Raw genomic sequence first — 26,854 nt, 5'->3', positions numbered from 1 at the left:
CTCAATGCAGAGTCTGCCTGGGACTCTCTCCCTCCCCCTCTCCCTCTGCCCCTCCTCCCTGCTCTCTCTCTCTCAAAATAATAAATCTTAAAAAAAAAAAAAGGCCACCACTTCAACCTTTAGGCCTATTCTATACTAGCAAGTAACTTAATTCTGTAGTTTCCTTATCTGTATAAGGAGGCTAGTGATAAATGCCTCAGAGGACTATAGTAGAGACTTAATATAATACATAAATACAAATGTTTTTGTGTAAACATACTCTCTCCTCCCCACCCAAACACCCTGCAGTGGAAATGAGTTCCCTGACTTCTACGCCAATGAAACTGATTATTTGCATAAGAAACTTCAAAACACCATTTGATCCCCCTGAAAGCTAAAGGAAAGGGCAGCTACAGAAAAACACCCAGAATAAACCATCTGGGGTCTAAGTGGTGATGAAGAATACAAGGAAGACCCCAATGTAGCCCAGGCTGATTCTGACAAAAATGAAAGTTTTCATATTTTAGGTCACTGCTAGAAGAATGCTGGGCTTGGCTGAAGACTTTCCATAACACAAAGTCTTGTGCTCGGGCCTCTTGAGGGCTTTTCTCTAAGCTTTTATATACTAGGGCACTATAAATACAGGCTGTGCTAGGTCAGGGCTGAATGAAGGGTGCTCCTTTTTGCTTTCTCTGGCCACTGTACCTTAATGCAGGCACCTTCTACCAGAATGCCATCCAAGGATTCTATGGCCAGCTGGGCAGCTTCCAGGACTTCATATTGTATACAGAGATGTGGCTGCAGAAAAAAAAAACAAGATTTTCTTACCTCTGCTTTCTAGGCTCAAACTGCTAGAGGAGGGACTGGGAAAGGGCCCTAAACTAGTGGCCAAAGCCACCAAAATGAATGTTCTCTTTGCTGTGCTGGGCTAGACAGCAACTGTAGATCAACTTTAAGTAGAATCACCAAGATTCAAGAACTGATTTCTCAGCCAATAAATAACCTTTATTTGTCAATTAAAACTGAAGTCTTCTCGCCCCGGGTGGTATGGGCAAAGCACTAATAAATGTTTACTAATCAACTTGCTTTTCAGTATTATTTATTATGAACCACTGAAGTCATCACTGCAAGTCATTTAGATTCTCATTTGTCTTGAGAGCTTAATTTCACACAGGCAGCTTTCCTATAAGCTTGGGGAGGTTAAGTGCTTCCACTGGATAGGCTGCATCTTCAAACTGACTGCTTTTCTGCTTGATGATGTGACATACAGCATCATCATGGAGACAAAAGTGCTCCGAGAGAAAAGCTTCATGATACTGGATTTGGCAATGATTTCCTGAATGTGACACCGAAAGCAGAGGTAACAAAAGAAAATAAGACAAACTGGACTTTATCAGAATTAAAAAGTGCATCAAAGGACACTATCAACAGTGTTAAAAAGCAATCCTATGAATAGGAGAATATATTTGCAAATCATGTATCTTAACGAAGATTTCATATCTAAAATACATAAACTCCTAAAACTCAACAACAAAAAATCAAATAATCCAATTAAAAATAGGCAAAGGACTTGAATAGGTATTTCTCCAAAGAAGTGGCCAAAGTGACCAATAAGCATATAAAAAGATGCTCAATATCACTAATCATTAGGGAGATGCAAATCAAAACCATGAGCTACTACTTCACATCCATTAGGATGGCTAGTACTTAAAGAAAGACAAAGTAAGAAGAAAGGAAGAGGAAGAATGAGAGACAGAAAAAAAACAAGTGTCAGCTGGAATATAGAGAAACAGGAGTGTAAAGCCATATAGCCACTGTGGAAAACAGTATGGCAGTTCCTGAAATTATACACAGAATTATCATTTAGCCCAGCAATTGCACTTTGGGTATACACCCACAAGAATTAAAAACAGAGACTCCAATGGATATTTGTACATCTATATTCACAGCAGTATTACTCAGAATAGCCAAAAAATGGAAACAATCCAAATGTTCATCAACAGATGAATGGATAAACAAAATGTAGTACATCCCCACACAATGGAATATTGTATCTGTCCTTGAAAAGGAATGACATTCTGACACATGCCACAGCATGGATGAACCTTGAAGACATTCTGCTAAGTGAAATAAGCCAGACACAAAAAGACAAGTACTATATGATTTCACTTACAGGATGTATATAACAGAGTAGTCAAATTCATAAAAACAGAAAGCACAACAGTGCTTACCACGCCTAGGGGACAGGGACTGAAGAGTTATTGTTTAAGGGGTACAGAGTTTCAGTTTGGGATGATGAAAAATTTCTGGATACATTCCAAGACCCCCAGCAGATGCCTGAAACCACAAAGAGTACTGAACCCTATAAATACTATGTCTTTTCCTACAGATTTTTGTATTTGATAAGGTTTAATTTATAAATTAGGCACAGTAAGAGATTAAAACAATAACAAATAATAAAATAATTATAATATACTGTAATAAAGTTATGTGAATGTGGTCTCTATCTCAAAATATTCCACTGTACTTACCCTTCTTGTGATGATGTGAGACGATAAAATGCCTATTTGATAAGATGCAGTAGGGTGAGTGACATACACAGGCATTGTGAGGTAGTGTTAGGCTACTGGTAACTTTTGGATAGTATGTCAGAAAGAGTATCAACTGCTTCTGGACTATGAGTAACTGAAACCGTGCCTAAGGGGGTACTACTATACTTAGTAACACAGAACTGTATATTTAAAAAGTTAAAACAAATTTTACATATATTTTACCAAAAAAAGAGAAAAAAAACCCGCAAGAGGTTATAGTCCCCGGACATATACTTCCCATCCCTTAGGTCCATCTTCCCAGAGAATCTATTTCTATTTTTAGGTATAAGAAAGACATTAATAAAAGATTCAGAGAAAGCACATTTTAAACATCCAGGATTCCGTACTTAGGTCACTTTTAAAGATGGCAGATTTCCTGATTCTCAAAACAGTCAGAGAATCTGGCAATACTGGGTACACATCCTTGTGAGTTCAGAACTGTTTCATCAAACAGCATGACTCATACTCCAGTTGGTGACAATCAAGCTCACATCACTAACATTTGTTATGTGAATGGCCCCAGGAGGCATCTGAATTTCCAACACTAATCTAGAGGTGCAAATCCAAGTTTTATCATCTCATTACCTGATGGGTTTCAAGAACAAGAGTCATTGACCGGATTGGGCCAAAGCTCTTAAACAGCCTTTTCAGAGCCCTGAGGTTGCAATTTTTGCTAAATGGCCCAGCATAAACAGTTGACATCTCTGTCCACTTGATTCTCATCTACAAGAAAAATAGAATACAGTGAGGAAGTGAATGTGGTAAGAGAATTAAGTCAAATCTAAAGAAAACATGGGATAATTCTGGTTTAAGAAATTTCTCAACACAAACACTTGCTGAATGTACAAAAATTTGTATACAGGGATTTGACAACTGCATTATTTGGAATAGCAAAAATTTATAAAGCACCAATGATGAAAATAATAGGTATATAATACAGGGGAATACTATACAGCCATTAAAAACAAGGGAAATAAGATCATGACTGACATCAAAAGATGTACACAATACATTGCTAAATGAAAAAGTTGCCAAATAGTATACATAGTTTGATTCCCATTTCTATAAAAATGTATTTTCTAAAATATTAATAAACACATAGAAAAAATCTGAAGAAATACAGAACAAACTTATTAAAGTATACATTACTTTCGTTAATGCAGGGAGATTATAACTCATTAAATAAATCCTCTAGCACAACTCATTTACTTACCCTTTTGTTCATCTCCTCAGTGAGGTTGGGTGAAAAGGGTTCAAAAGAGAACTGGACAATGCTGAAGGGAAACAGGGGGATTTCCACTCTGGCCTGCTCAAGAACCTGCAGAGAACAGCAAAGTCTGAATAAGGCAGGAACCTAGTGGCTTCTGGAGGTGAGCCATAATAATATAAACAAGGTTGCCCTTTTACCCATATTAAAAAGCAATATAGGGCTGACTTTAAGTTCTGGAAGAAAATGGTGATCCTAGAATACAGTAAAAAGAGCTGGTAAAATCACGTAGAACCCATGCCTTTAGCATTACTAAGAAAAAGAGACTACTAGAACCTTCAAATTACCTCTAAGAAGTAAGTTAGATTCTAACAGAACTCCCACCATCTTATACTGTTAAAGTCTGTTAATAAAGACAGCAAGAAGAGGAGGTTTAAAAGACTCTGGAAAGAAATCAAGATGCATGGAAGACTTAGATGAAGTACAAATAAAATTACCCCCAAAAAGAAAAAGTATAACCAAATGCCAAAATAACAAACACAGGTCACAACTTTCATATTTCACAGCACTTGATTACAGGGAAGAGGGTTGGCAGCCTCAGAGAAATGCTCTGGAAAAGAATAAGGTATATAGGGCAGAGATACTGTAGGGAAGGGAAAGAAGGAAATAACAACCCCCCCCCCTCCACAATCCAACCTCACACAATGCAACCCAGAAGAAACCTCCCACACTGGGGATTGTCCCTTGGACAGAAACACGAGTGGACCTTGTATTCAATATTTTGGCTTGTCTTGAAGCTGCCTCAGGGACTACTTTCTGTCTCAAACTTGACTCAAAGCACTTGATGGCACTGGCAGCATTGTTTGGAAACTCCTGAAAAGGAGTGATGTCAGCAAGGTCACAGACTAGGAAGCTTCAGGCCCTCATTCTTCCACAGACACCAAGTTAACAACAACAAAGAGACCAGAATACCAGTTTGCAAGAACTCTAAAGACCAACTGAGAAGCAACAGCACCAAGACGAACAAAAAAACCTAAGGAATTCCAGCAAAAGGAAAGAAAAATATGCAGAGTTTTGTGTGCCCACCTATGTTCCTCCCCTATCCTTCCCACACTTGAGATCCTCCCTCTGGATGGAAACAGAAGAGGGGACTCTGCATCCAATATTATGGCTAGTCTGGGGTTGCCTGAGAGACTAGTTTCTGTCTCACTTGACTAGAGCACTAATGGGATAGGCAGCCTTGTTTGGAAGCCACTGAAAACAAATGCTATCATCACAGCACATTAGAGCTGCAGTTCCACAGGCAGATGTCAAAGGGAACAAGAGATTATGAGCACTGAGAAGAAACAGACAAGCTCCCTAGGGAATCTAAAAGTACACACACAGGCTCAGAGAACATACATCCTCAAATTGGTTAGAGAGGTCCTGGAACCTCTAGCTGGGCTAATCAGTGAAAGTCTTCTGTTCCATGATGCCAGGTTATAACGATGGGACAGGTAGTTGTTTTTTTCAAATGATTAGGTCTCAATAAAAAAGATCACAAGGCATGCAAAGAAATAGGGAAAAATGGCCCAAAGGAACAAAATAACATTCCAGAAATCAAACCTAAAGAAACACAGAATGAACTAAAAGAGAACAAAGACAATTAATGGACTCAGGAAAATGATGCATGAACAAAATGAGAATATCAACAAAGAGCAACTATAAAAAATGAACCAAACAAATTCTGGAGCTGGAAAACACAAGTGAATTGAAAAATTCACCAAAGGGGTTCAACATCAGATTTGATCAGGCAGAAGAAAGAATTAGCAAACATAAAGACAGATCATTTGAAATCATCGATCAGAGTAAAAAGAAAAAAGAATGAAGAAACATAAATAGATCCTAAGATGGGACGTCAAGACCAATACACATATAATGGGATCCTGGAAGAAGAGAGAAAGGGACAGAGAGCTTATTTGAAGTAATAATGGCTAAAAACTTCCCAAATCTGAGGAGAGAAATGAACATGGAAATTCAAGAAGCTTAAAGAACTCCAACCAGGATAAATCCAATAAATCTAAAGAAGCCCACACAAAGACACATTATAATCAAACTGTCAAAAGTCAAAATCAAGGAGAGAATCTTGAGAACATCAAGAGAAAAGCAACTCATTACATACAAGGGAACTTCCTTAAAATTATCAGTGGACTTATCAGCAGAAATCTTCTTGCAGACCATATGAGTGGCATGATAGAGTCAAAGTGTTAAAAGGGAAAAAAAAAAATCAAAATACTGTAGCCAGCAGAACTCTGCTTCAAAAATGGAGAAATTAAGATTTTCCCAGATTAAAAAAAAAAAAAAAAAGCTGACAAAATTCATTACAACTAGACCTGATCTGCACGAAATGCTAAAGGGAGTCCTTCAAGATGAAAGAACATTAGACAGCAACATGAAGCCACATGAAAACAGTTTCCAGGAAAGGTGAACATGTGAACCAATACAGTAACCTCTATGAAGGTAATTTTCATGTATAAGTTTACTTTTAATTCTTACTCAAAACTTAAATGACAAAAACATGAATAACTATATTCCTATGTTAATGAATATACAATCTATATAGATGTGATTGAGTAATTATTCAGTGAATATCTACTTACTCACTTTCGTTTTTTTTTTTTTTTTTTTTTAGAAGAATTAAAGATTATTTATTTATTTATTTATTTGAGAGAGAGAGAATGAGAGACAGAGAGCACGAGAGGGAAGAGGATCAGAGGGAGAAACAGACCCCCCGCTGAGCAGGGAGCCCGATGTGGGACTCGATCCTGGGACTCCAGGATCATGACCTGAGCTGAAGGCAGTCGCTTAACCAACTGAGCCACCCAGGCGCCCTACTTACTCACTTTCAAAATCTAATTTACTGGTAACCTTTTCTCTCTTATTTTTTTATTTTTTAATTTGAGTATAGCTGACACACTATTACATTAGTTACATTAATACATTATACATTAATACATTAATACATTACATAGTTACATTAATTTCAGGTATACAACAGTGATTCAACATCTCTATACATTGTGCTATGCTCACCACAAGTGTAGCTACCATCTGTCACCATACAATGCTATTACAATATCATTGGCTGTATTTCCTATGCTGCACCTTTATATAAAGGTGCAATTTATGACATCAGTAACAAAGTGGGGGGGTGGAGCTTATAAAAGTTCAGTTTCTGTATGCAGTTGAAATTAAATTGTTATCAGCTTAAAACAGAATGTATAACCTTAAGATGTTTTATGTAATTGCAATAACTAAAAGGAAAATATTTATAGAATATAATACACAAAAGGAAGAAAGAAAGAAAATTATGTCACTACAAAAAAAATCAATGAAACACTAAGGAGGACAGTAGAGAGGAAAAGAGGAACAAAAGCTACAAGATATACAGAAAACAAAATAGAAATAGTAAGCCCTTCCAATTTAGTAACCACTTTATTTTTTTTATTTTTTTATTTTTTTTAAAGATTTTTTATTTATTTATTTGAGAGAGAGTGAGAGAGAGAGAGAGCACAAGACGGGGGAGCGGGAGAGGGAGAAGCAGACTCCCTGCTGAGCAGGGAGCCCGATGCGGGACTCGATCCCGGGACTCCGGGATCATGACCTGAGCCGAAGGCAGTCGCTTAACCAACTGAGCCACCCAGGCGCCCTTAGTAACCACTTTAAAAAAGTATCGGCAAACTGAATTCAAAAGTACATTAAAAGGATTATACATCATGACCAATGGGATTTACTCCTGGAATGCAAGAATGGTCCAACATATGAAAATCATCCCACCTTAATGGAAAGAAGGACAAAAACCACAACAGCATCTCAATTGATGCAGAAAAAGTATTTGACATGATTCAGCACTCTTTCATGATAAAAACACTCAACAAACTAATAACAGAAGAAAACTACCTAACAGAATAAAGGCCATATATGAAAAGCCCACAGCTAATATATTCAAAGGTGAAGGGCTGAAAGGCTTTTCTCTAAGACAAGAAACAATGATGCCTGCTCTTACCACCTCTATTCAACACAGTATTGGGAGTCCTAGCCAGAGCAACTAGGCAAGAAAAAGAAATAAAAAGCAGCCAAACTGGAAAGAAAGAAGTAAAATTATCTTTGTTCACCTATGAGATGTAGAAAACCCTGAAGATTGCACAGAAACACTGTTAGAATAAATGACTTCTTCAAAGTTGAAGGATATAAAATCAAGACGCAAAAATCAATTGTGTTTCTATATACCAAAATGAACAATCAGAAGAGGAAAGTAAGGGGGGGAAAATCTCATTTACAAAAGCATCACAAAAGAATAAAATTCTTAGACATAAACCTAACCAAGGAGATGAAACACTCATAATGCTAAAAACTACAAAACACCACTGAAAGAAATTAGAGATAATAAATAGAAACATTCCCATGTTTACAGAAAGGAACACAATACCATTAAGATGTCAACAGTACCCAAAGCAACCTACAGATTCTATGTAATCCCTTTTAAAATTCTAATGTCATTTTTTTTCTGTCAGGTTTTTTTTTGTTTTTTTTTTAGAAATAGAAAAAAAATCATCCTAAAATTCTTACAGAATCTCAAATAATTTTGAAAAGAAGAACAAAGTTGCAGGACACAAGTTTCCTAATTTCAAAACATATTACAAAGTTACACTAATCAAAACAGTATGGCAGTGGCATACAGACATATAGACCATGGAACAGAACAGATTTCAGAAATAAATCCTTGTGTATATGGTCAAATGATTTTTGACAAAAGTATCAAGACCATTCAATGAAAAAGCATAGTCTCTTTAACAAAATGGTACTGGAAAAACTGGATATCCACATGGAAAAGAGGGAAGTTGGAACCTTATCTTACATATATATAAAAATTAACCCAAAATAGATTAAACACCTAAAAGTAAGATCCAGAACTAGAAAACTCCTAGAAGAAAACATAGAGTTTTGGGGCGCCTGGGTGGCTCAGTCGGTTAAGCGTCTGCCTTCGGCTCAGGTCATGATCCCGGGGTCCTGGGATCGAGCCCCGCATCGGGCTCCCTGCTCAGCGGGAAGCCTGCTTCTCCCTCTCCCTCTGCCTGCCTCTCTGCCTACTTGTGCTCTCTATCTCTCTGTCAAATAAACAAATAAAATCTTTAAAAAAAAAAAAAAAAAAAAAGAAAACATAGAGTTTTGAAAAGCTTCATAATATTGGATCTGGCAATGATTTCTTAGGTATGACATCAAAAGCATAGAGAACAAAAGCAAAACAGACAAGTTTTCAGTTCATCAAAACACACAATCAGCAAAGTGAAAAGGCAACCTATGGAATGAGAAAATGTCTGCAAATCATATATCTGACAGGGAATTAAAATCCAGAATATATAAAGAATATACAGAATATAAATATATAAAGAACTCCTAAAACTTTAACAAAAACCCAGTTTGAAAATGGGACTTGAATAAACATTTCTTAGAAGATTATATACAAATGGCTAGCAAACACAAGAAAAAGAGGAGGTTCAACATCACTAATTACCAGATGACTATGAGATATCACCTCACACCCATTAGGATGGCTACTATCAAAAGAAAAAAGATAGAGAAAAGTAAAAGTGTTGGCAGAGATTTGGAAAAGCTGGAATTCTTACACACTTTTGGTAGGAGTATAAAAAATGCTGCAACTACCATGGTGAATACTATAGTAGTTTCTCAAAAAATTAAAATATCTTTACAAAATAACTATTTAGTTGCACCTGGGTGGTGCAGTTGGCTGAGTGTCTGACTCTTAGTTTCGGCTCAGGTCATGATCTCAGGGTCTTGAGATGGAACCCTGCATCAGGCTCTGCACTCAGTGCAGTGCCTGCTTAAGACTCTCTCCCTCTTCCTCTGACCCTCCCCTCCTAATCTAAATAAATCTTAAAAAAAAAGAAAAAAACTAAAGCAAAATAACAACATGTAGAAGTAAAATGAATGATGGCAACAATGGCACCAAAGCTAGGAGGGGAAAATGCAAATATATGGTTGTAAGGTTCTTATATGTGAAGTGGTATATCATTATTAAGGTATTAAGTATGGTAATCAAGGTAAACTATGATAAGTTAAAGAGAGACTATAAATCCTAACATACCCACTAAAATAACACAAGGAATCACAGTTAATACACTGCCAAAGGAGATAAAATAAGATCATAAAAAATACCTCATTAACTCAAAAAAAAAAAAAGAAATAAAAAAAAAAAGAGATGGGACAAATAGAAATCATACCAAGATAAGAGACTTAAACCTAACAACATCAAATAATCGTATAAAATGCAAATAGCCTAACTACTCCACTTAAAAGGCAACGATTGTTGGATTGAATAAAAAAGCAAAGCCTAACTGGTCACTACAAGAAACCCACTTTATTTTTATTTATTTATTCAAGAAACCCACTTTAAATATAAAGATATAAATAGACTAAATGTAAAATAAAAAAATATATACCAGGTCAACAATAAACAAAAGGAAGCAGGAGGGGCTATATTAACACCAAAGTAGAAGTCAGAATAGAGGGGAGCCTGGGTGGCTCAGTCAGCTAAGCATCTGCCTTCAACTTGGGTCATGACCCTGGGGTCCTAGGATCCAGCCCCGCATCGGGCTCCCTGCTCAGTGGATAGTCTGCTTCTCTCTCTCCCTCTACCTCTCCCCCTGGCTTCTTCTCTCTCTCCCACTCTCACTCTCTCAAATAAATGAATGAAGTCTTTAAAAAAAAAAAAAATGTTTCCAGGGATAAAGGAGGCCTATTTGTAATGATAAAGGGGCCAGTTCATCAGGAAAACATAATGCATAATGTTTATGTGTCTAATAGGAAAGCTTCATTATATATAAAGCAAAAATTAACGAAAACTCCAAGAACAAATCCACAACTGGAGATTCCGTCTCTCAATAAATTTAAAAGGATTCAAGTAATTCAAAGGACATAAGTACATTCTTTTTTTTTTCAAAGATTTCATTTATTTATTTGACAGACAGAGACACAGCAAGAGAGGGAACACAAGCAGGGGGAGTGGGAGAGGGAGAAGCAGGCTTCCTGCAGAGCAGGGGGCCCAATGCGGGGCTCGATCCCAGGACCCTGGGATCACGACCTGAGCCGAAGGCAGATGCTTAACGACTGAGCCACCCAGGCGCCCGGACATAAGTACATTCTTGGACGATAGAGAATTTAGGAAATCAGGAATAGATCTCAGGAAAATCCCTAATTATTTGGAAAATAAACAGCACACTTCTAAAAAACCATTAGCCAAAGAAGAAATCAAAAGGAAAATTAAGAAGAATTCTGAACTGAATATGAAAACCATTTTCAATATTTATTGGAACTTATCAGTATTTCTAAGATGCAGCTAAAGTAGAACTTAGAGGGAAATTTATAGCTCTAGAATATCTGTAGTAAAAAAGAATGACTTCAGCTAACACTATTCTAGATGCATTAGCCAAGGCATTTAGAAAACAGAAAATAACTAGGGACATGAGAACTGGAAAAGGAGGAATACAACTATGGTACATAAGCACACTGGAGTACCATGCAGCTATAATAAAGAATAAAGAAAATCCTTAAACTGGTTTGATAATTATTTCCAAGATATATTGTTAAGGGAAAAAGAGCCATCACAAAAGAGCTTATATAGTATGTTAACTTCTGTGTAATAAAGAAAGAGAAGTAAGAAAGCATATATATATGCTTTTCTTTACCAAAAAGAACAAACAAAGGATAAATCAGGTAGTGGGAAGGATTGGGTAAAAGAGATATACAAGGGAACTGCATTTCTCTGAGTACAGAGAGTTTACAGAGTTTTGGTAGTTTTGCCTTTGGAAGCATGTTATTGTTCTACAGATCCCAGAAATAAATCAACAAAGATGGAAGAAGGCAAAAAAAATCTAAAACTGAAAGCAAAATGAAACAAATGAACCCAACTATATTTTTCCATACAAAACACAGCTAATCTGAAGGGGAGAAAAAAAACAATCAAACTTATAAATGAAATATTCATATACCCAATACTCAGTTGTAGATGGGGTGGGGGATAGAGAGGAGAGTGAATTGCAAAAACCAAATTCTTAACTCATTCTACAGTGATTTGGGTGCATCAATTCTAAAACCATTTTGGATATAGTTTAGGTTTGAGGAAATGAGTAATTGTTGATGTTGTTGGGAGCCAATGTTCCCACACTGGAAAAGGAAGTTACAAAAAGAGAATGAGGAAAAGAAAGGAAGAACCCTGTATGAAAAGACTGAAATCAGAGGTATTTGTATAGACACATGATTTCTAAAATGTGTATGTGTGTACATATTTATATATGTGTACATGTATGTGTGTATTGACATGCATATATTTCCTAACTCTGTCTCCTTTAAGGGTCTAGAAGCAAAGACACCCCGATACCAATATGCATACCCAGTGCCCAGATCCTGGTTTCTAATATCAAGATGAAACTGAATATCTTGTGCTAGAAAGGAAAATGCTCAAAAAAATTATGGGTCCATGTCACAAGGACAAAGGAGCCAACTTGAAGGGGCTACCACTAGCCAAATCTATGAAGTTTGAAAACCAAAACAATTTAATACAATCATAAATTATAAACCAGTGAACTAAACAGGAATCCATGAGACCACACAGAATGAATGAATGAATAATAAAGGAAGGACTCTTCCTTTTGTTGTCCATCTGTCCTTTATTTTTATATAACTATATATTTATTTATATAAAAATATATATTTATATAAATATATATTTGTATAAAAATAATACATATATTTTAGCAGCATACCTGTTTTTATTTTTTTTGTATATTTTATCCATAGAACTTTTATAGAGTCAAAATTTTAAAACTTAGAGAAGGAAACAGCAAAGTAATTTGTGGCCCTTATTTTTAGCTGATTCATTTTGCTATTTTTACATTCAATATTTAAATTTGTGCACATGCACACCAATTTCTCTAGAAATTTTTCCTGCTTGCATCTCAGACTTTCCTTCTTCCTTAAATGCATCCTTTTAAAACTTTTTAGTAGGGTTTTTTGGTCATAAAATGTTCTTCTTTATCTGAAAACATTCTACTTTCATTTTGAAACAGTTTTGCTGGGTAGACTTTTGTAAGTTGAAAGTCATCTCCGTTGGGACTTGGAAGAATGCTTTCACTGTCTTCTGATTCCTGTTGCTGCTGTTGAGAAACTGGCCGTTAATCTATTTGTTGCTCTTTGAAGGTGATTTTCTTTTCTCTGGCTTGCTACCAATATATCTATTTGTTTGGGAGATAATAAATATAATTTCCCTGCAATATGTCTAAATGCAATTTATTAATTTTTTTTAATGTGATTCCTTATTATATTTATACTGCTTGTAATTCACTGGGCCTCCTGAACCTGTATTCACATAGCTCTGGTTAGTGGAAGAGGTATCCTTTCTCCTGTTCAAGAAACAGTAATCCAGAGGATGTCACTTCTTCTGCCTTCATAGGAATTCTTTATTATTTATTTACACTCTATTCTGTATCTTCAACTCTCCCTTTCTCCCGGCTCTTTCCCCAGCGGCTTCTAGCGCTTCCTTCGAGAAAATGAAAATAGTAATAAAAAAAGCGTGGAGATAATAGAAGTCGCTGACATATTCCGTTGAATGTGGTCCCCTCAGCTCCATCCCTTAAGAAGAATCTCCATACTCGCATGCATCCTCAGACGAGGTATTCCATGTTGACAGATCTCTCGCCTCCCACAAAAAATCAGTACTCTTGCTTATAGACTGCTGAACTAACAACTAGTAAATAGGAAGGAAGTGCTAGAGTTGGAAACCATCATTGTGCAACCATCAGGTAGGAATCAACAGTTTTTGCTAAATATAAGAGGGGAAGTTTTGATGAAAAGCAGGATATGTGCTTTTCTTAAATTATCTCCTCATATTACTTATCAGAAGGGACAAAAGTAGTAAATCTACAGTGGAGAAAGCAGACAATATCTTGTTAAGGTCATCAAAATAAACAGTACAAAATAAAGGATAGATGGACAACATGTGCCTCTGAATGTGATACACTGAAAAGGAAACATGATTTACAAGTATTTTGGTAAAGAATGCATAACCTGTGTCTAATCATGGGGAAACAAACCCATAATGAGGAACATTCTGGGTGGGGTGACATGCAACATGTATTACTTAAAATTACCATGAAAGACAAAGAAAGGTCAAGGGATGTATCCAGATTAAAGGAAACTAAAAAGATAGGACAACTAAATGCAGTATGTGACCCTAGTATAGATACTGTTCTGAAGCAAAAAGAAATGCTAAAGGACATTACTGGGTCAACTAAGAAAACTGGAATACAGATGAAATTAGAGAAAGGTACTGTATCAATATTAACTTTACTGACATTTATTACGGTTATGTAAGAGAATATTTCTATTCTCAGGAAATATACACTGAAGTATCTAGAGGAAAAGGGCCATGATCTATGAAGCAACCAAATGGTTTCAAAAATAAAATGTCATATAGAAAGAGGAAGATAGAAATAGCAAGGGAGCATAAGCATGCCAGCACACACACAAATAAAGCAAATAGGGCAGAACATTAACAGAAGATGAATATAGATAGAAGGTATATACCATCATTCATGCAAGTTTTCTGTAAGTTTGAAATTCTTTCCAGATAAAATTAAAATATATATAGAGATCTTCTGAATAAAATGACCTAAGTTCATGCTGCAATACATCCCTTCAACTTTCACATACAGCAATAGATAAAATTTAAGAAGAGAAAACCAAAAAAAGTCAGGCTAAAATTTAACTAAGATAAACATCTCTGTAAGCCAGAAAAAGAACAGAAATTCAAAGTTGTGTGCAATACCAAAGGTGGGGTCTGCAAGCAGACACTGGCAGCTGACAGTTCTGCTCCTGTGGGGTAACTGGGACTAAAAGTGCTCCATATAACATGTGAGACAAAAACCAGACTTGATAATGATAGCCAGGGTTGTTGATGAAAAAAAGCTTGACGCTTAGCATGAATTGCAAAGGGCTACATTCCCTTCTGCTTTGAGCACAACCTTCAAAGAGACAGCAGGTCACTCACCTCTTTATTTGAAAGGCACTTAATAGTTTGACAGTTTCTGGCAGAACAAAGTTCACTAGTTTCTGCTTCCCGGGTCAAGAAAAGGAGCTTCTGACCCATTAAGTCCAAGCATTCTAAAACACTGTAAAGAAGTACAAGAGATCAAGGGAAGAACAACAGTTTTCCCTAACCTAAGACTTACTTCTCTGTACTTGCACTGTCTAAATAAGGTAGCCACTAGCAACATGTGGCTATTTAAATTAAAATTAATATCAAATAAAATTACAGTTCAGTTCCTCAATACGCATTAGTCACACGTACTGTATTGTGTGGACCTTACTGGCCAGCACAGATCTAAAACAATTCCATCACTGCAAAAGTCATAATGGACAGTACTGCTCTATATTTAGGGGAAGAAAGGATAAACATGAAAAATACTCAAAGCTCTCTAACAAGTTTATATTCTAAGGATCTGACACATTTATTATGGTGTGATGAACTCCTTCCAGGCCTGTTTTTTGTTCTTCCCTAATCTGGGCAATACATCAAGGCTATAGGTGACTCTTCTAATCAAAACACTCACTAGTCTATCATCTCCCCTAGTGCTACTTAGTTCACTATATTTCAATGTCTTCCTTTTTGGTAAAAGAGTTAAGACCAGTCACTACATTTAGAAGATAAGAAAAACAAATAGGTACTATTTAGGGTGGAAGGTAAGGGTATTTTTCCCTCCACGGTTTTTGTGATGGTAGAATGTTACTCATACTATTGGTAAACATTTCTCAACAGACTCAAAAAAGGGAAAAAAAATTCACAGGTTGTGTAAATAAGAAACCAGACACTATTTGTTTTTGTTCTTGTTTAGAACTGAAAAATATTACCTTGTGTTTGGCTGATAAACTATTTCTGCTGTATTTCTCAGCTCTTGGCCTGCTGCTAACAATTCTTCGTGACTAGCTAGTGCCTCCAGATTTAGTTCTGCAATCTTGAAGAAAATAAAGTGGTAAAAATCATCTAATTCCCTACAAAGCATTTGAGTTTTAAAGTAAAATAAAACACCAAAAAGCAAAAAAATCCAAGAAAAGCCCACTCAAGTGGTGTTCTCTACTTCTGTAGACAGTGGCTTTGCCATTGCCATAGTCCCAGGCTGGCTTCAATAGCTACCAGATGGTTTCTGACCGCTTAGCCAAGAATGGCAATCTGTTACCAGCTGCTGATGTTGTTACATGAATATGGGAAAGGGCCAAGTAAAGCTAAGTATAAAGTGATGGCAATTTGGGCTCATCACTGATCCCACAGTCACTTAAAATTTACTTCTTGTGAACATATAACTTTTGGAAATTATTAAAAAAATGGCTTTTATAGCAACATCAAAAAAAGATCTTTTATTGGTTTAATACAAAATCAGTTTATTCTTCTTCCATAAAGCGGGAGACCACTTGGGAGTTGCAACGTAGAGAGTGAGATCCAAACTATTATCATTATTTATATATCCCATAAGACATTTTAGAATGTCTTTCTACCACTGTGACACAAAACACTATTCTGGATGCTTATGATTCTACACAGACTACAATTTATTTCATAGTGGAGTCATGATAGAACATATCATGCAATGGGACAATCTAATAAATAAGTTAGAATGCATTGTAACAATGTCTGTAAGAAACAGTCTCCATCAATGTCTCCCTTATGTGCTGTTCTAATCTACACCCACCGAACTGCTGCTGAAACAATGGCATGCTCCCCTCACCCCAAAAGAGCAAAATTCTATGTAGACTTTTCATAATTATTACAATTATCAGCATACAATGATCCACACATTATAGTGCTTAATAAATTCAAGGCACTGTACTAACAGCTTTATATAAAATATCTCATTTACCCTCACCAATATCCCAGAGAAATGTGTTTCCATTTTACAGATGTAAAACTGAAGTTCTTTAGAGAAACTGACCCAGATTATGTAGCTAAACATAGTACTATCTTTTTTCCTTTAAGATTTTAAAGTAATCTCTACACCCAACATGGGGCTCAAACTCACAACCCCGAGATCAAGAGTCACATGCTCCACTGACTAAGCCACGTGCCCCTGGTACCATCTTTATTTAAAAACAGGTAAGCCCAACTTCAGAGACTACATACTTAACTACTACATTATGCTAGTCATACAGGTCTTAATTCCAAATGCTCAGCTTGAATTACACTCCTACTTTTGTACAGAAAGGTAACAACAGGAAATGGTCTGTGACTACCTGTTCTAGTCTCATAATTTTAAGAAAAGCAAACATATAGGTCAAAGATACTAACCTTCCTTGGGCCATACTTAAGGAAATACCGAGCCAATTCAAGGGTGGTTCTAGCATCTTCTGTGGCATCATGACCAAGCCTATCTGGACACTGTATATCCTTCCTGGAAAGTCAAGATAAAGCTGACATACTCGACAGCATTTTCAATGATAGGTTCTTTGAACCACCTCTAATAGTCTGGTTACATGTAAAATTTCAGCAATCTGATAATCAGATTTTATCACAACAATCAAGATTCCTTTATTTCTAAGTGCCAGGAGAGTACCTGGAGTAAGAGGCACTGACGACGTGTAATGATCAGGAATGGCTTTGTCTACAGCAAGCAGATCATCTGGACAAAAGGCTACCCAATAAAGTCTCTGGCCACTCCCCACCCAACACCTTGCCTCATTCTTTTAGATGTAACCACTATTTAAAGTTACCTTCCAGAAATTTTATATTTGCAATCAGGTGTCTATAGGTACTTAAATTTTTTCTTGGTCTTTTTCAAAAACCTTAAAAAAGTACATATGTTTGTGTCTATAAATTTATCTAGATCTAATCTACATCATACTGATATCTAGGCATATATAGATCTTGTTCTGCATCTCCATTTTATTCTCAGTAGTACTTTAAGAGAGTTCCTTATTAGCACATACAGATCTATCACATTCTTTTAACAGTAACAAAGTATTCAGTAATACAGATAAACGTAATTTATTTAACCACTCCTATGGAATATTTGCAGTTTTTGGCTGTTTTAAACCATACTATAATGAACATCTTCATACACATGTGTTTGTACATAAGAAGATACATTCAGTATAAGAACATTATGTTTTCAAATTCTGGTTAACTTTTCTGACAGTTCTATCCATCAACCCTCAGATGTGAATGTAAACCCCTTTTAGTATTCCCATAATTTCTTCATCTCTGAGTCATACTTCTCTGGAATTAGGATCCCAGGATTCATAAGAAGGGAAAAGAATAATGTTTACAGACTAAGAGGGAGAACAGAGACCCTGAATTTTGCAATATGCATTAAACAAGAAATCATATGTTAACTTATATGCAACTTGTCAGGACAATATTATAATATGCAAACAACCTACCCCAAAATAGCTTTGGCTAAGAACTTTAGCTTAAATCTTCTGCCCTGCTCTCTGACATAAAGCAATGATGTATCAATAACATATGGATGTATCATCTGAGGAGGAAAGAGAATAGAATGAGTAGCATCCTATGCTAAAGGAAAAAACAAGTGGGCTGAGGGAATAAAAGAACCCAAGACTTTAGATTTGAAATAAATGGAAAAGGCATATATACTGGAAAAACTAAGTCAGATACTCACTTTCAGTGCTCTGAGATCCAAGTCTAAGGAATGGCCCACTAACACAGCATCAGGAGGAAGCAGTGCTTTTAAATGTCTCTGTACATCTTTGAGTTTGGTTGTCACTGGGTTAAGAATCTTCTTTGTGATTCCTGAAAAGCTTTCAATAAAAAGAGAGAAATGGACAGGTCAGGATATTAATAGGTTTTCCTCCCTGAAAAGTCATTTCAAAAGAATATTTTTAAAAATTAGTATATGCTCAGTTTAAAAAGGTTGAAAATACAGATAAGAGGAAATTTAACCCAAAATCCCATGACCCAGGGATGATCACTTTTTACATTTTAGTAAATATCCTTTCATATTTTTTGATACATATATTCACGTGTATATATATATATATATATTTTTTTTAAAGATTTATTTATTTGAGAGAGAGAAGCAGAGAGAAAGAGAGGGAATCCTCAAGCAGACTCCCCACTGAATGCAAAGCCCCTGATGCAAGGCTCAATCCCAGGACCCAGAGATCATGACCTAAGCCAAAATCAAGAGTTGGATGCTTAACCAAATGAGCCACTCAGGCGCCCCCATGTATAGATTTTATTATTTTTATTTATTTATTTATTTTAAAGATTTTATTTATTTATTTGACAGAGAGAGACACAGCGAGAGAGGGAACACAGGAGGGGGAGTGGGGAGAGGGAGAAGCAGGCCTCCCACCGAGCAGGAAGCCTGACGCAGGGCTCGATCCCAGAACTCTGGGATCATGACCTGAGCCAAAGGCAGATGCTTAATGACTGAGCCACCCAGGTGCCCCTCCATATATTTTATTTTTATAAAAATGCAATCATAATGCATGCTACTTTATAACATGATTTTATCATTTGCCATATATCATTAACAAGTTTTCACATCAATAAATCTATTTCAACACATCCTTTTAAATGGTTAGAGTATTCCATTATATGGATTTCACATATTTTAATCAATCCCCTACTACTTTCAGATGTTTATATTCCCATATTTTTGAAATATTGTGACAAACAAGCTTGTACATACATCTTTGCCACAAATGACTGTTCCCTAAGAATACTGTCTAATTATGTCTGCTAATAAGACAATCTTTATTACTATCATGGCCTCTCTGTGCCTAAGGTAAGCAGAATCTATAGATGCAACTTCAAGAATAATGTTTTACTAGCTTTTCTTTGCCTAATCACTATAATATGTACATTCTGAAATTACAATTAAAAAGAAAGACTAAAATTTTTGAGCTTCAAATTTCTGTTATGGAAAAACTTTGTTTTGATTTTTGAGGTCAAGGCAGCTTAAGCTCTAAATCATTTGACTGCCAAATGGTGATTTGCAGATTTTTCAAATGAAGTCTTATCAGAGAGCAAAACTCCAGCTGTTTGGCAGTTGCTACATAATGATTACAACTGGGAGACTTTAGACAAGGAAGATCTGCTTACTCAAGGTCACAGGAAGACTAGAGAGCAAGAGGGTTAAAGAGCTTTATACAGTGACATTGTGCAATTTCAGTTTTAAAATTTACAGTTGTGCTACCCCAGCCTTGTCTTTGATAACATAAAAGTAGATAATACCTAAACAAACAGAAACTACAAAATATTCCTGTTGTCATATTCCACTCTAGTCTGCCAGTACTAGGGATGACAGAAGGCAAGGTGAAAAATACCTGGTAAGGTAGTCCATAATCTTGTTGTCAGGTTTAACGAGTTCATCCATAACACAGCAGCCTCCTTCAGCAACCAGTGAGATGCGTGTTAGCTCTCTCCCCTTGGATGTGAGGCACTGAAAAACCAGGCCATAGTCAGACTGCTGAACTGTGGAGGCTCTCGCTTCCTCTCATTATTAACACTATCTCAATTGCCATCAACTGTAATCTACTGGGGTCCCAGTGACAATGGCACAACCTTTGCTAACTAGAGAGCCCAGTATGAATAAAATTAAAACTAGGCAGACTGCTGAACATTTCATCTAATTGCTCTGAAAAGGATGTGCTCAAGGAAGACGGATGGAAATAACATCATTCATCATTTTACCATTTATTGTGTATGACATCCCAGTATTAGCCGAGTACCACTAGAAAGTAATTTTTTATTAATATGCTCTATTATCATCTAATGCAATACTAAACATGATGAGGTACCTCTATTATTATCCCCACTTCAGAGGGAGAAGCTGAGAATGAGAGGTTACAGAATTTGTCCAAAGTGACAACGCCATTAATAGGCAAGGCCAGGATACACACTCTGATATGAGATTTGAAAACTTTAGCTCTTAGCCATTCTGTTAAGAAATGAGAGACTGGTACCTGAGTATTGATAGGGGATGCCCTGTCTTTGAAAGGAGACTTACTAATTAGACAAAGTAAAACACAAAGGGAGCTTGAGGGAAATCCTACTTCTGATCTTAAATGTGTAAAACTAAGCCAAACCAATGGCAATTGAGTCAAAGTCTTTAGGGGAACAATAAAACCCTGTTCAAAAGACAGAAGGAGTAAACTTATAGTAAATGACAGAGATTTGGTTAAACATAACAACTAGTTAAAAAACTTATGTGATATTTATTCTTCATCCTGGAGCATATATCCAAGTTTTCTAAAATGTGAGTAAAAGGGTCTACTTTCAGTTATTTAAACCAAAATATTGGAACTAAATGCACTGGTTCACTGGTGCATTAGACTCAAGAAATCATCTTCTACTAGACTCTAGTTTGTAACCCTCCAGGTGAAACATTAAAAGTAGTACTTACCATCTCACAGTCAAGTCCAAAGAGAGGACTGTTGTCTGTTATAGAACCATTACATTTGGTAGGTACAAAGTTTTCAGAGTCAGGAAAACCTAGGAGGAAAAGAAATAAAATATCTGCCTTTAAAACTAGAGATGATAAACATCACTCTTAGATTCATTCACTGAGGGAAAACTGAAATACTGTATTTGCTGGACACCTTCTCTGTTAGACACTTGAAATATAAAAATTATATGAGAAACAATGTCGGTCCTCAAGTTTTTCTCCATCTGCTCATTTTTATAATCTGGGAGAATACTACAGGCTGCTCTTATAGGGGATAGTAGAGCCTGGACTTCTTGGCGGTTACCAAGTAACAATTTTTCCTCCATATAAGAAAAGATATTATAACTAAATTGTAGCTGGGGCTTCTGGGTGGCTCAGTCAGTTAAGCATGCAACTCGATTTTGGCTCAGGTCATGATCTCAGGGTTGTGAGACTGAGCCCCACATTGGGCTCCATGCTGGATATGGAGCCTGCTTAAGATTCTCTCTCTCCTCTCCCGGGATTCCCTTGTGTGCTTGCACGCTCTTTCTTTCTCTCAAAAAAAAACCCAAACCAAAACAAAAAACACCTAAATTTTGGCTAAATCCCAAGTCACTGGACCTTTTCACGTAGGCACTAAAGGAGGATAATAAAGTATGCAAAAACTGCATGTAGCATCTTTCTTTCCTAAAGAAAAAGTAGGAATGAAATTCCATCACAATAGAGATCTAAAAGGATTTCACTGTAGGCAGAAAGTAACATTCACCACGTGCACCTCTGCACCCAAATCTACCCGTGAGACTTCCCTGAGATCTCTGTTCAGAAAGATGCCTGCATTTTTCTGGAATCATAGCCTGAAAATTCCCTACAGGAACCCACCTATAGGCTTAAGGTACCCCCTCCATTGTGTACCCTTACTTAGTCAATAACCAGGCATATTCCACTCAGGGGTCCCAAAGTGTTTGAATCATTGAAAATTCTTACCTTCAGAGGCTTAAACAGTATAAATACCTAGATCTTGTATGACAAGAAACAAAGTAGAGTTTGAGGAACTTTGACCAGTTTCTGTGTCATAGTACCTCAAAATTGCCAACTAATTACAATTAAAAGAATCAAAATATGGTCTAGGCCAGAAAAGAGAGGCAAACCCAAATCTGGGAGACTTTATACTTGCTGCCCTTATCTATATGATTAGTAGCAATAATAACAAAAAATAACTTTTCAAAAGCACTATGTGCCACCCAACATGCTAAGCACTTTTGTATACCTTAACTCATTTAATCCCCATGGCAATCCATGATATATGAGCTATTAACTCCATTTTACAGATAGCATATGAAAAGATGTTCAACATCATCAGCCATCAGAGAAATAGAAATCGAAATCATGAGATACTGCTTCACACCACTATAATGGATATAATCAAAAAGACAGAATAACAAGTTGTTGGTAAGAATGTGCAGAAACTGAAATCCTTATACATCACTGGAGGGAATGTAAAATGGTACAGCTGCTCTGGAAAAAGTTCTTCAAAAGGTTTAACAATTACCATATGTAACCCAGCAATTCTACTCCTAGGTATATACTTCCCCAAAATGAAAACATTATGTCCACACAAAAATTTGTACCTGAATGTTCATAGCAGTATTATTCATAATAGCCAAAATGTGTAAACAACCCAAATGTCCTTCAACTAATGAATGCAGAAAATGTTGTGTATCTATATAAAAGATATCATTTGAATGAAAATAAATGAAGGTGACAGACGGCAGCTACACTTAATAAGCACAGCATAATCACAGAGCTGTCAGATCACTATGCTGTACACCTGAAACTAATGAAATACTGTGTGTTAACTACTATACTTCATTAAAAAAAATAATTGCTTGTTAAATCTTAAAAAAATAGTAAGTAGGATTAACTGAAAGATACAAGTTTTCATATATGGATGGTGCCACACATATTATTTTCAAACTAAATTTGTATATCTATACCCAACGTGGGGCTCAAACTCAGAAACCTGAGATCACGAGTCTCATGCTTGTCTGACTGAGCCAGCCAGACTCCCCCACAACTAAATTATATTTAATCTTACTAATATTAAATTTAAAATAAAAGGAAAAGAAATTTAAAAAAAGAATGAAGTACTGATACATGCTACAACATGGATGAACCTTGAAAACTTTGTTAAGTGAAAAAAGCCAGTTACAAAAGACCAGATATTGTTTGATTCCATTTATATGAAATATCTATAATAGGTAAATCCACAGACAGAAACTAGTGATTGCCTAGGGGGTAAGGGTGTTGTGTGAAAAATAATAGTACAGCGTTTCTTTTGTGGTGTGAAAGTAGCCTAAAATTGATTATGGTGACGGTTGTAAAACTCTGTAAATACACTAAGAACTACTGAATTGTATTTTGTTAAATGGGTGAATTATATGGTATATTAATTATATATCTCAATAGAGTGGTTTTTTTAAAAAGAAATTTAACATTACTGCTATGATTAAAAGGTAATAAAGAAAATAAAATAAAATTAAAGCATTTTTGTTAAATTCTTGCTACATAACTGACCAAGACTCTGAGCCCAGACTTGTTCTATTCATTGAAGAAAATGAAGATGGGGTATGGTGGGGTAAGAGGAAGACTGGAAGTACTAGAGAAGTGTTAAAGACATATTAACTTCCTTTTAATATAGTAAGAAGGAATGAAAGAAAACTGAAAAAGGAATAACTTTTCTCACAGAATATTTCAATGATATTTAAGGTCATGTTTATGTACTATCCGAAATCATCACTTTACCAATCATAGTACACATCTACACTTACAGTGTTTCCTTATTAATATAAGATGGACTAAGTCATTTGGAAAGCAGCCAAAACAATGAATTTCAACAGTAATAGTTTAAAATAAACTGTTAAATATTCTTACATTGTTACCAACATCAGATTAAATATAAACCTACCTTGTAATGGAAAGTGAAATGTTTTCATTTCCTCCTTTGTGAGAAGGCATCTGGTTAAGCCCACTTTCTTAGAGCCATACTTTTGAATAATAGGGTCATTCTGCAGGTTGATGCTGACTTTTGAAGTGGCAGAAGGTAAAGACCCTGAAACAAAAAGAACAATTAAACTTACGTCAGAATGTGTGTTCAAGAAGGGACACCTGGGTGGCTCAGTCGGTTAAGTGTCCGACTTGATTTCAGCTCAGGTCTTTATCTCAGAGTGGTGGGATCAAGCCCCACATTAGGTTCTGCGCTCAGCACGGAGCCTATTTATCCCTCTCCCTCTGCTCCTCCACACTCCCCTGCCCACCATCCAGCTTGAGCTCTCTCTTAAAATAAATAAAATCTTAAAAAAAAAAAAAAAAAGAAGAACGTGTGTTTAAGAAACCTCAAAGGACATATTTCTAAACCAGTGTCAGGTAAGCACAGTGAAGATCAAAAGACGTATAAGACCCAGCCCCAACTTTAAGGAGCCTGTACTGTAATATAGTTATAGGAACATAAAGAGAGTATAAGTCTCAAATGGGCTGTAATAATAAAAGCCATAAAAGGGAAAGGAAGAAAAATACACTGGCTGGGGTGGTGAGATATGGTTCAACAGAGGAAAAGATTAGCTGAATCTTGAAGAAAAAGCAGAATTCAGAGAGTTGGTGTCTTAGACCTGCCCATCACAGTGCCTGCCACTCCTAACAGCCCATTCTAGCTAAATCTATTCCACCCCTAGCCACTTGCTCAAGCATCAGCCTATTCTTTAAGTAGGAATGGTCACCGATTGGATTGAGAGTGGGAACCTGGCTTAAGAGAGACCCATCTACGGGTGCCTGGGTGGCTGTCGGTTGAGTGTCTCTTATTTTGCCTCAGGTCATGACCTCAGGGTCCTGGAATCGAGCCCTGTGTTGGGCTCTGTGCTCAGCATGGAGTCCGCTTGTCCCTCAACCTCTGCTCCTCCCCCACTCATGCTCTCTTTCTTTCTCTCTAAAATAAATAAATAAAATCTTTGAGGAAAAAAGAGACCCATCTATAAGTAGATCATTAAGTTGATATTCCTAGCCAAGACATGCTCAAAAGGGACAATGGTAATTAGCTAAGCTGATCAGATTGCTTGCTTCCAAAATCAAACTAGGAAATATAGAGAATTGCCCATGAAAGGGCACTTAGACTCCTGATAGCTTTCTAGTCTACATGCATCCTTTTAATAATATCCCTCTCACTTAAGATGGCCTGAATGAGTATCTGGTCCTTGCAACTAAAGAAGTCAAAATACTGTAAATAGAAAAGAGGGGATTCCAGGTAAGACAGAAATGTACAAAGCAAATTTGGTTATGGTAGTGACTAGACCAACTGAGAATTAAAAAAAAAAAAAGTCTGTGTAGGAGAGCAGTATGGGAAACAAGGTTGAGGAGTATAAAAATGAACTGTAGGCCACTGGAAATGCCAGACTCAAGAGTTTGGACTTTAGTCCATTATTCAATAAATAATGGAGAGCAAGAGAAAGTTCCTAAGATGGGAAATGGCATAACAGTATTTAAGAAAGATCAACCTCAAAGATAATGTGGAAAATGGAGAGAGAGAAATGAGAAAAAGTTTTGTAGAAATTCTGGACAAAAAAAAAAAAAAAAAAAACCAACAAAGAAAAAAAAAAGATTAGTCTGAATCAAGATGGTGGAAAGGATGGAGGAAAAGGGATATATGAAAGAAACAGTACACAAGAAAAACCGATAGAACACAGTGATAAAATAATTCAGTCAACAAGTACTTACTAAGTACTTATTATAAGCCTGGCATTGTTCTAGCCACTAGAGATTCCTCAATGAACAAAGTCAACAAAATTCTCCATGGAACTGAAATTCTAGTTGGGAAGATGGACAATGAATAAATATATAATATGTCAGGTAAGGAATAAGGACCACAGAGAAAAGTAAAGGAGGGAAAAGAGGAGAGGGTGTACTGGGGCAGGAAAAGAGTTACTGTCCTAAATTTTATAATCAGGGAAGATCTCTCTGGTAAAGTGACATATGAATAGATATTCATAGGAGCAAAGGGAATGAGCTATGCAGACTGGGTACAGGGAGCCAAAAGAAAAGTAATTCTAAAATTCAAGACTGTTGTCTTAGAGAAAATTGATACCAAGAGAAAAGGTAATTTGAAGATGGGAGCCTGTTATGTTATTTAAGGATAAGAAATATGCTTTTAGCTATGTTATGATTGAGAGAACAGGGGAATATCTAAGTGACAACATTCAGCAGGCAGCTGAAAATGCAAGCCTGGAATCTGGGACATCAGACCTAGAGATAAAGATATAGGCGTTAACCAAAGAAGAGCGACAGGTCAACTTGGGGAGATATATAAATATTTTGGTTTTTTTTTTTTATTTTTTATTGTTATGTTAATCACCATACATTACATCATTAGTTTTAGATGTAGTATGAGATATATAAATATTTTGAAGGAAAGACTGAATTGAGGGAAGATCAGTGTTACAGACTATGCTTTGGGACTCTGATATTTAGGATGGGAAACAAAGTGAAATCCTTAAGAGGATAGAGAACTAGCCATAATCCCCTGACTCCTCAAAGTC

General features: G+C 36.2%; 1 protein-coding gene across 3 annotated transcripts in view; it reads right to left on the bottom strand.

The window, feature by feature from the left end:
• The window catches only part of REXO5 (RNA exonuclease 5), a 44,182-nt gene that overhangs the window by 8,021 nt on the left and 9,307 nt on the right, over positions 1-26,854 (bottom strand). For all 3 annotated transcript variants that reach the window (XM_032396298.1, XM_032396297.1, XM_032396299.1), the window contains exons 6-16: positions 24,238-24,381; positions 21,252-21,340; positions 20,173-20,288; positions 18,501-18,639; positions 18,262-18,356; positions 17,171-17,273; positions 15,742-15,845; positions 14,882-15,002; positions 3,784-3,888; positions 3,156-3,293; positions 685-777 (exon numbers count right to left, since the gene is read on the bottom strand). In XM_032396298.1, coding sequence (XP_032252189.1) covers positions 685-777; positions 3,156-3,293; positions 3,784-3,888; positions 14,882-15,002; positions 15,742-15,845; positions 17,171-17,273; positions 18,262-18,356; positions 18,501-18,639; positions 20,173-20,288; positions 21,252-21,340; positions 24,238-24,381 — 1,247 coding nt within the window. The remainder of the gene's footprint in view (positions 1-684; positions 778-3,155; positions 3,294-3,783; positions 3,889-14,881; positions 15,003-15,741; positions 15,846-17,170; positions 17,274-18,261; positions 18,357-18,500; positions 18,640-20,172; positions 20,289-21,251; positions 21,341-24,237; positions 24,382-26,854) is intronic.

This window comes from Phoca vitulina, unplaced genomic scaffold (assembly GCF_004348235.1).
Source record: "Phoca vitulina isolate PV1807 unplaced genomic scaffold, GSC_HSeal_1.0 scaffold90, whole genome shotgun sequence".
Classification (NCBI taxonomy): Eukaryota; Metazoa; Chordata; class Mammalia; order Carnivora; family Phocidae; genus Phoca; species Phoca vitulina.
This window is presented reverse-complemented; position numbering and strand designations above follow the sequence as displayed.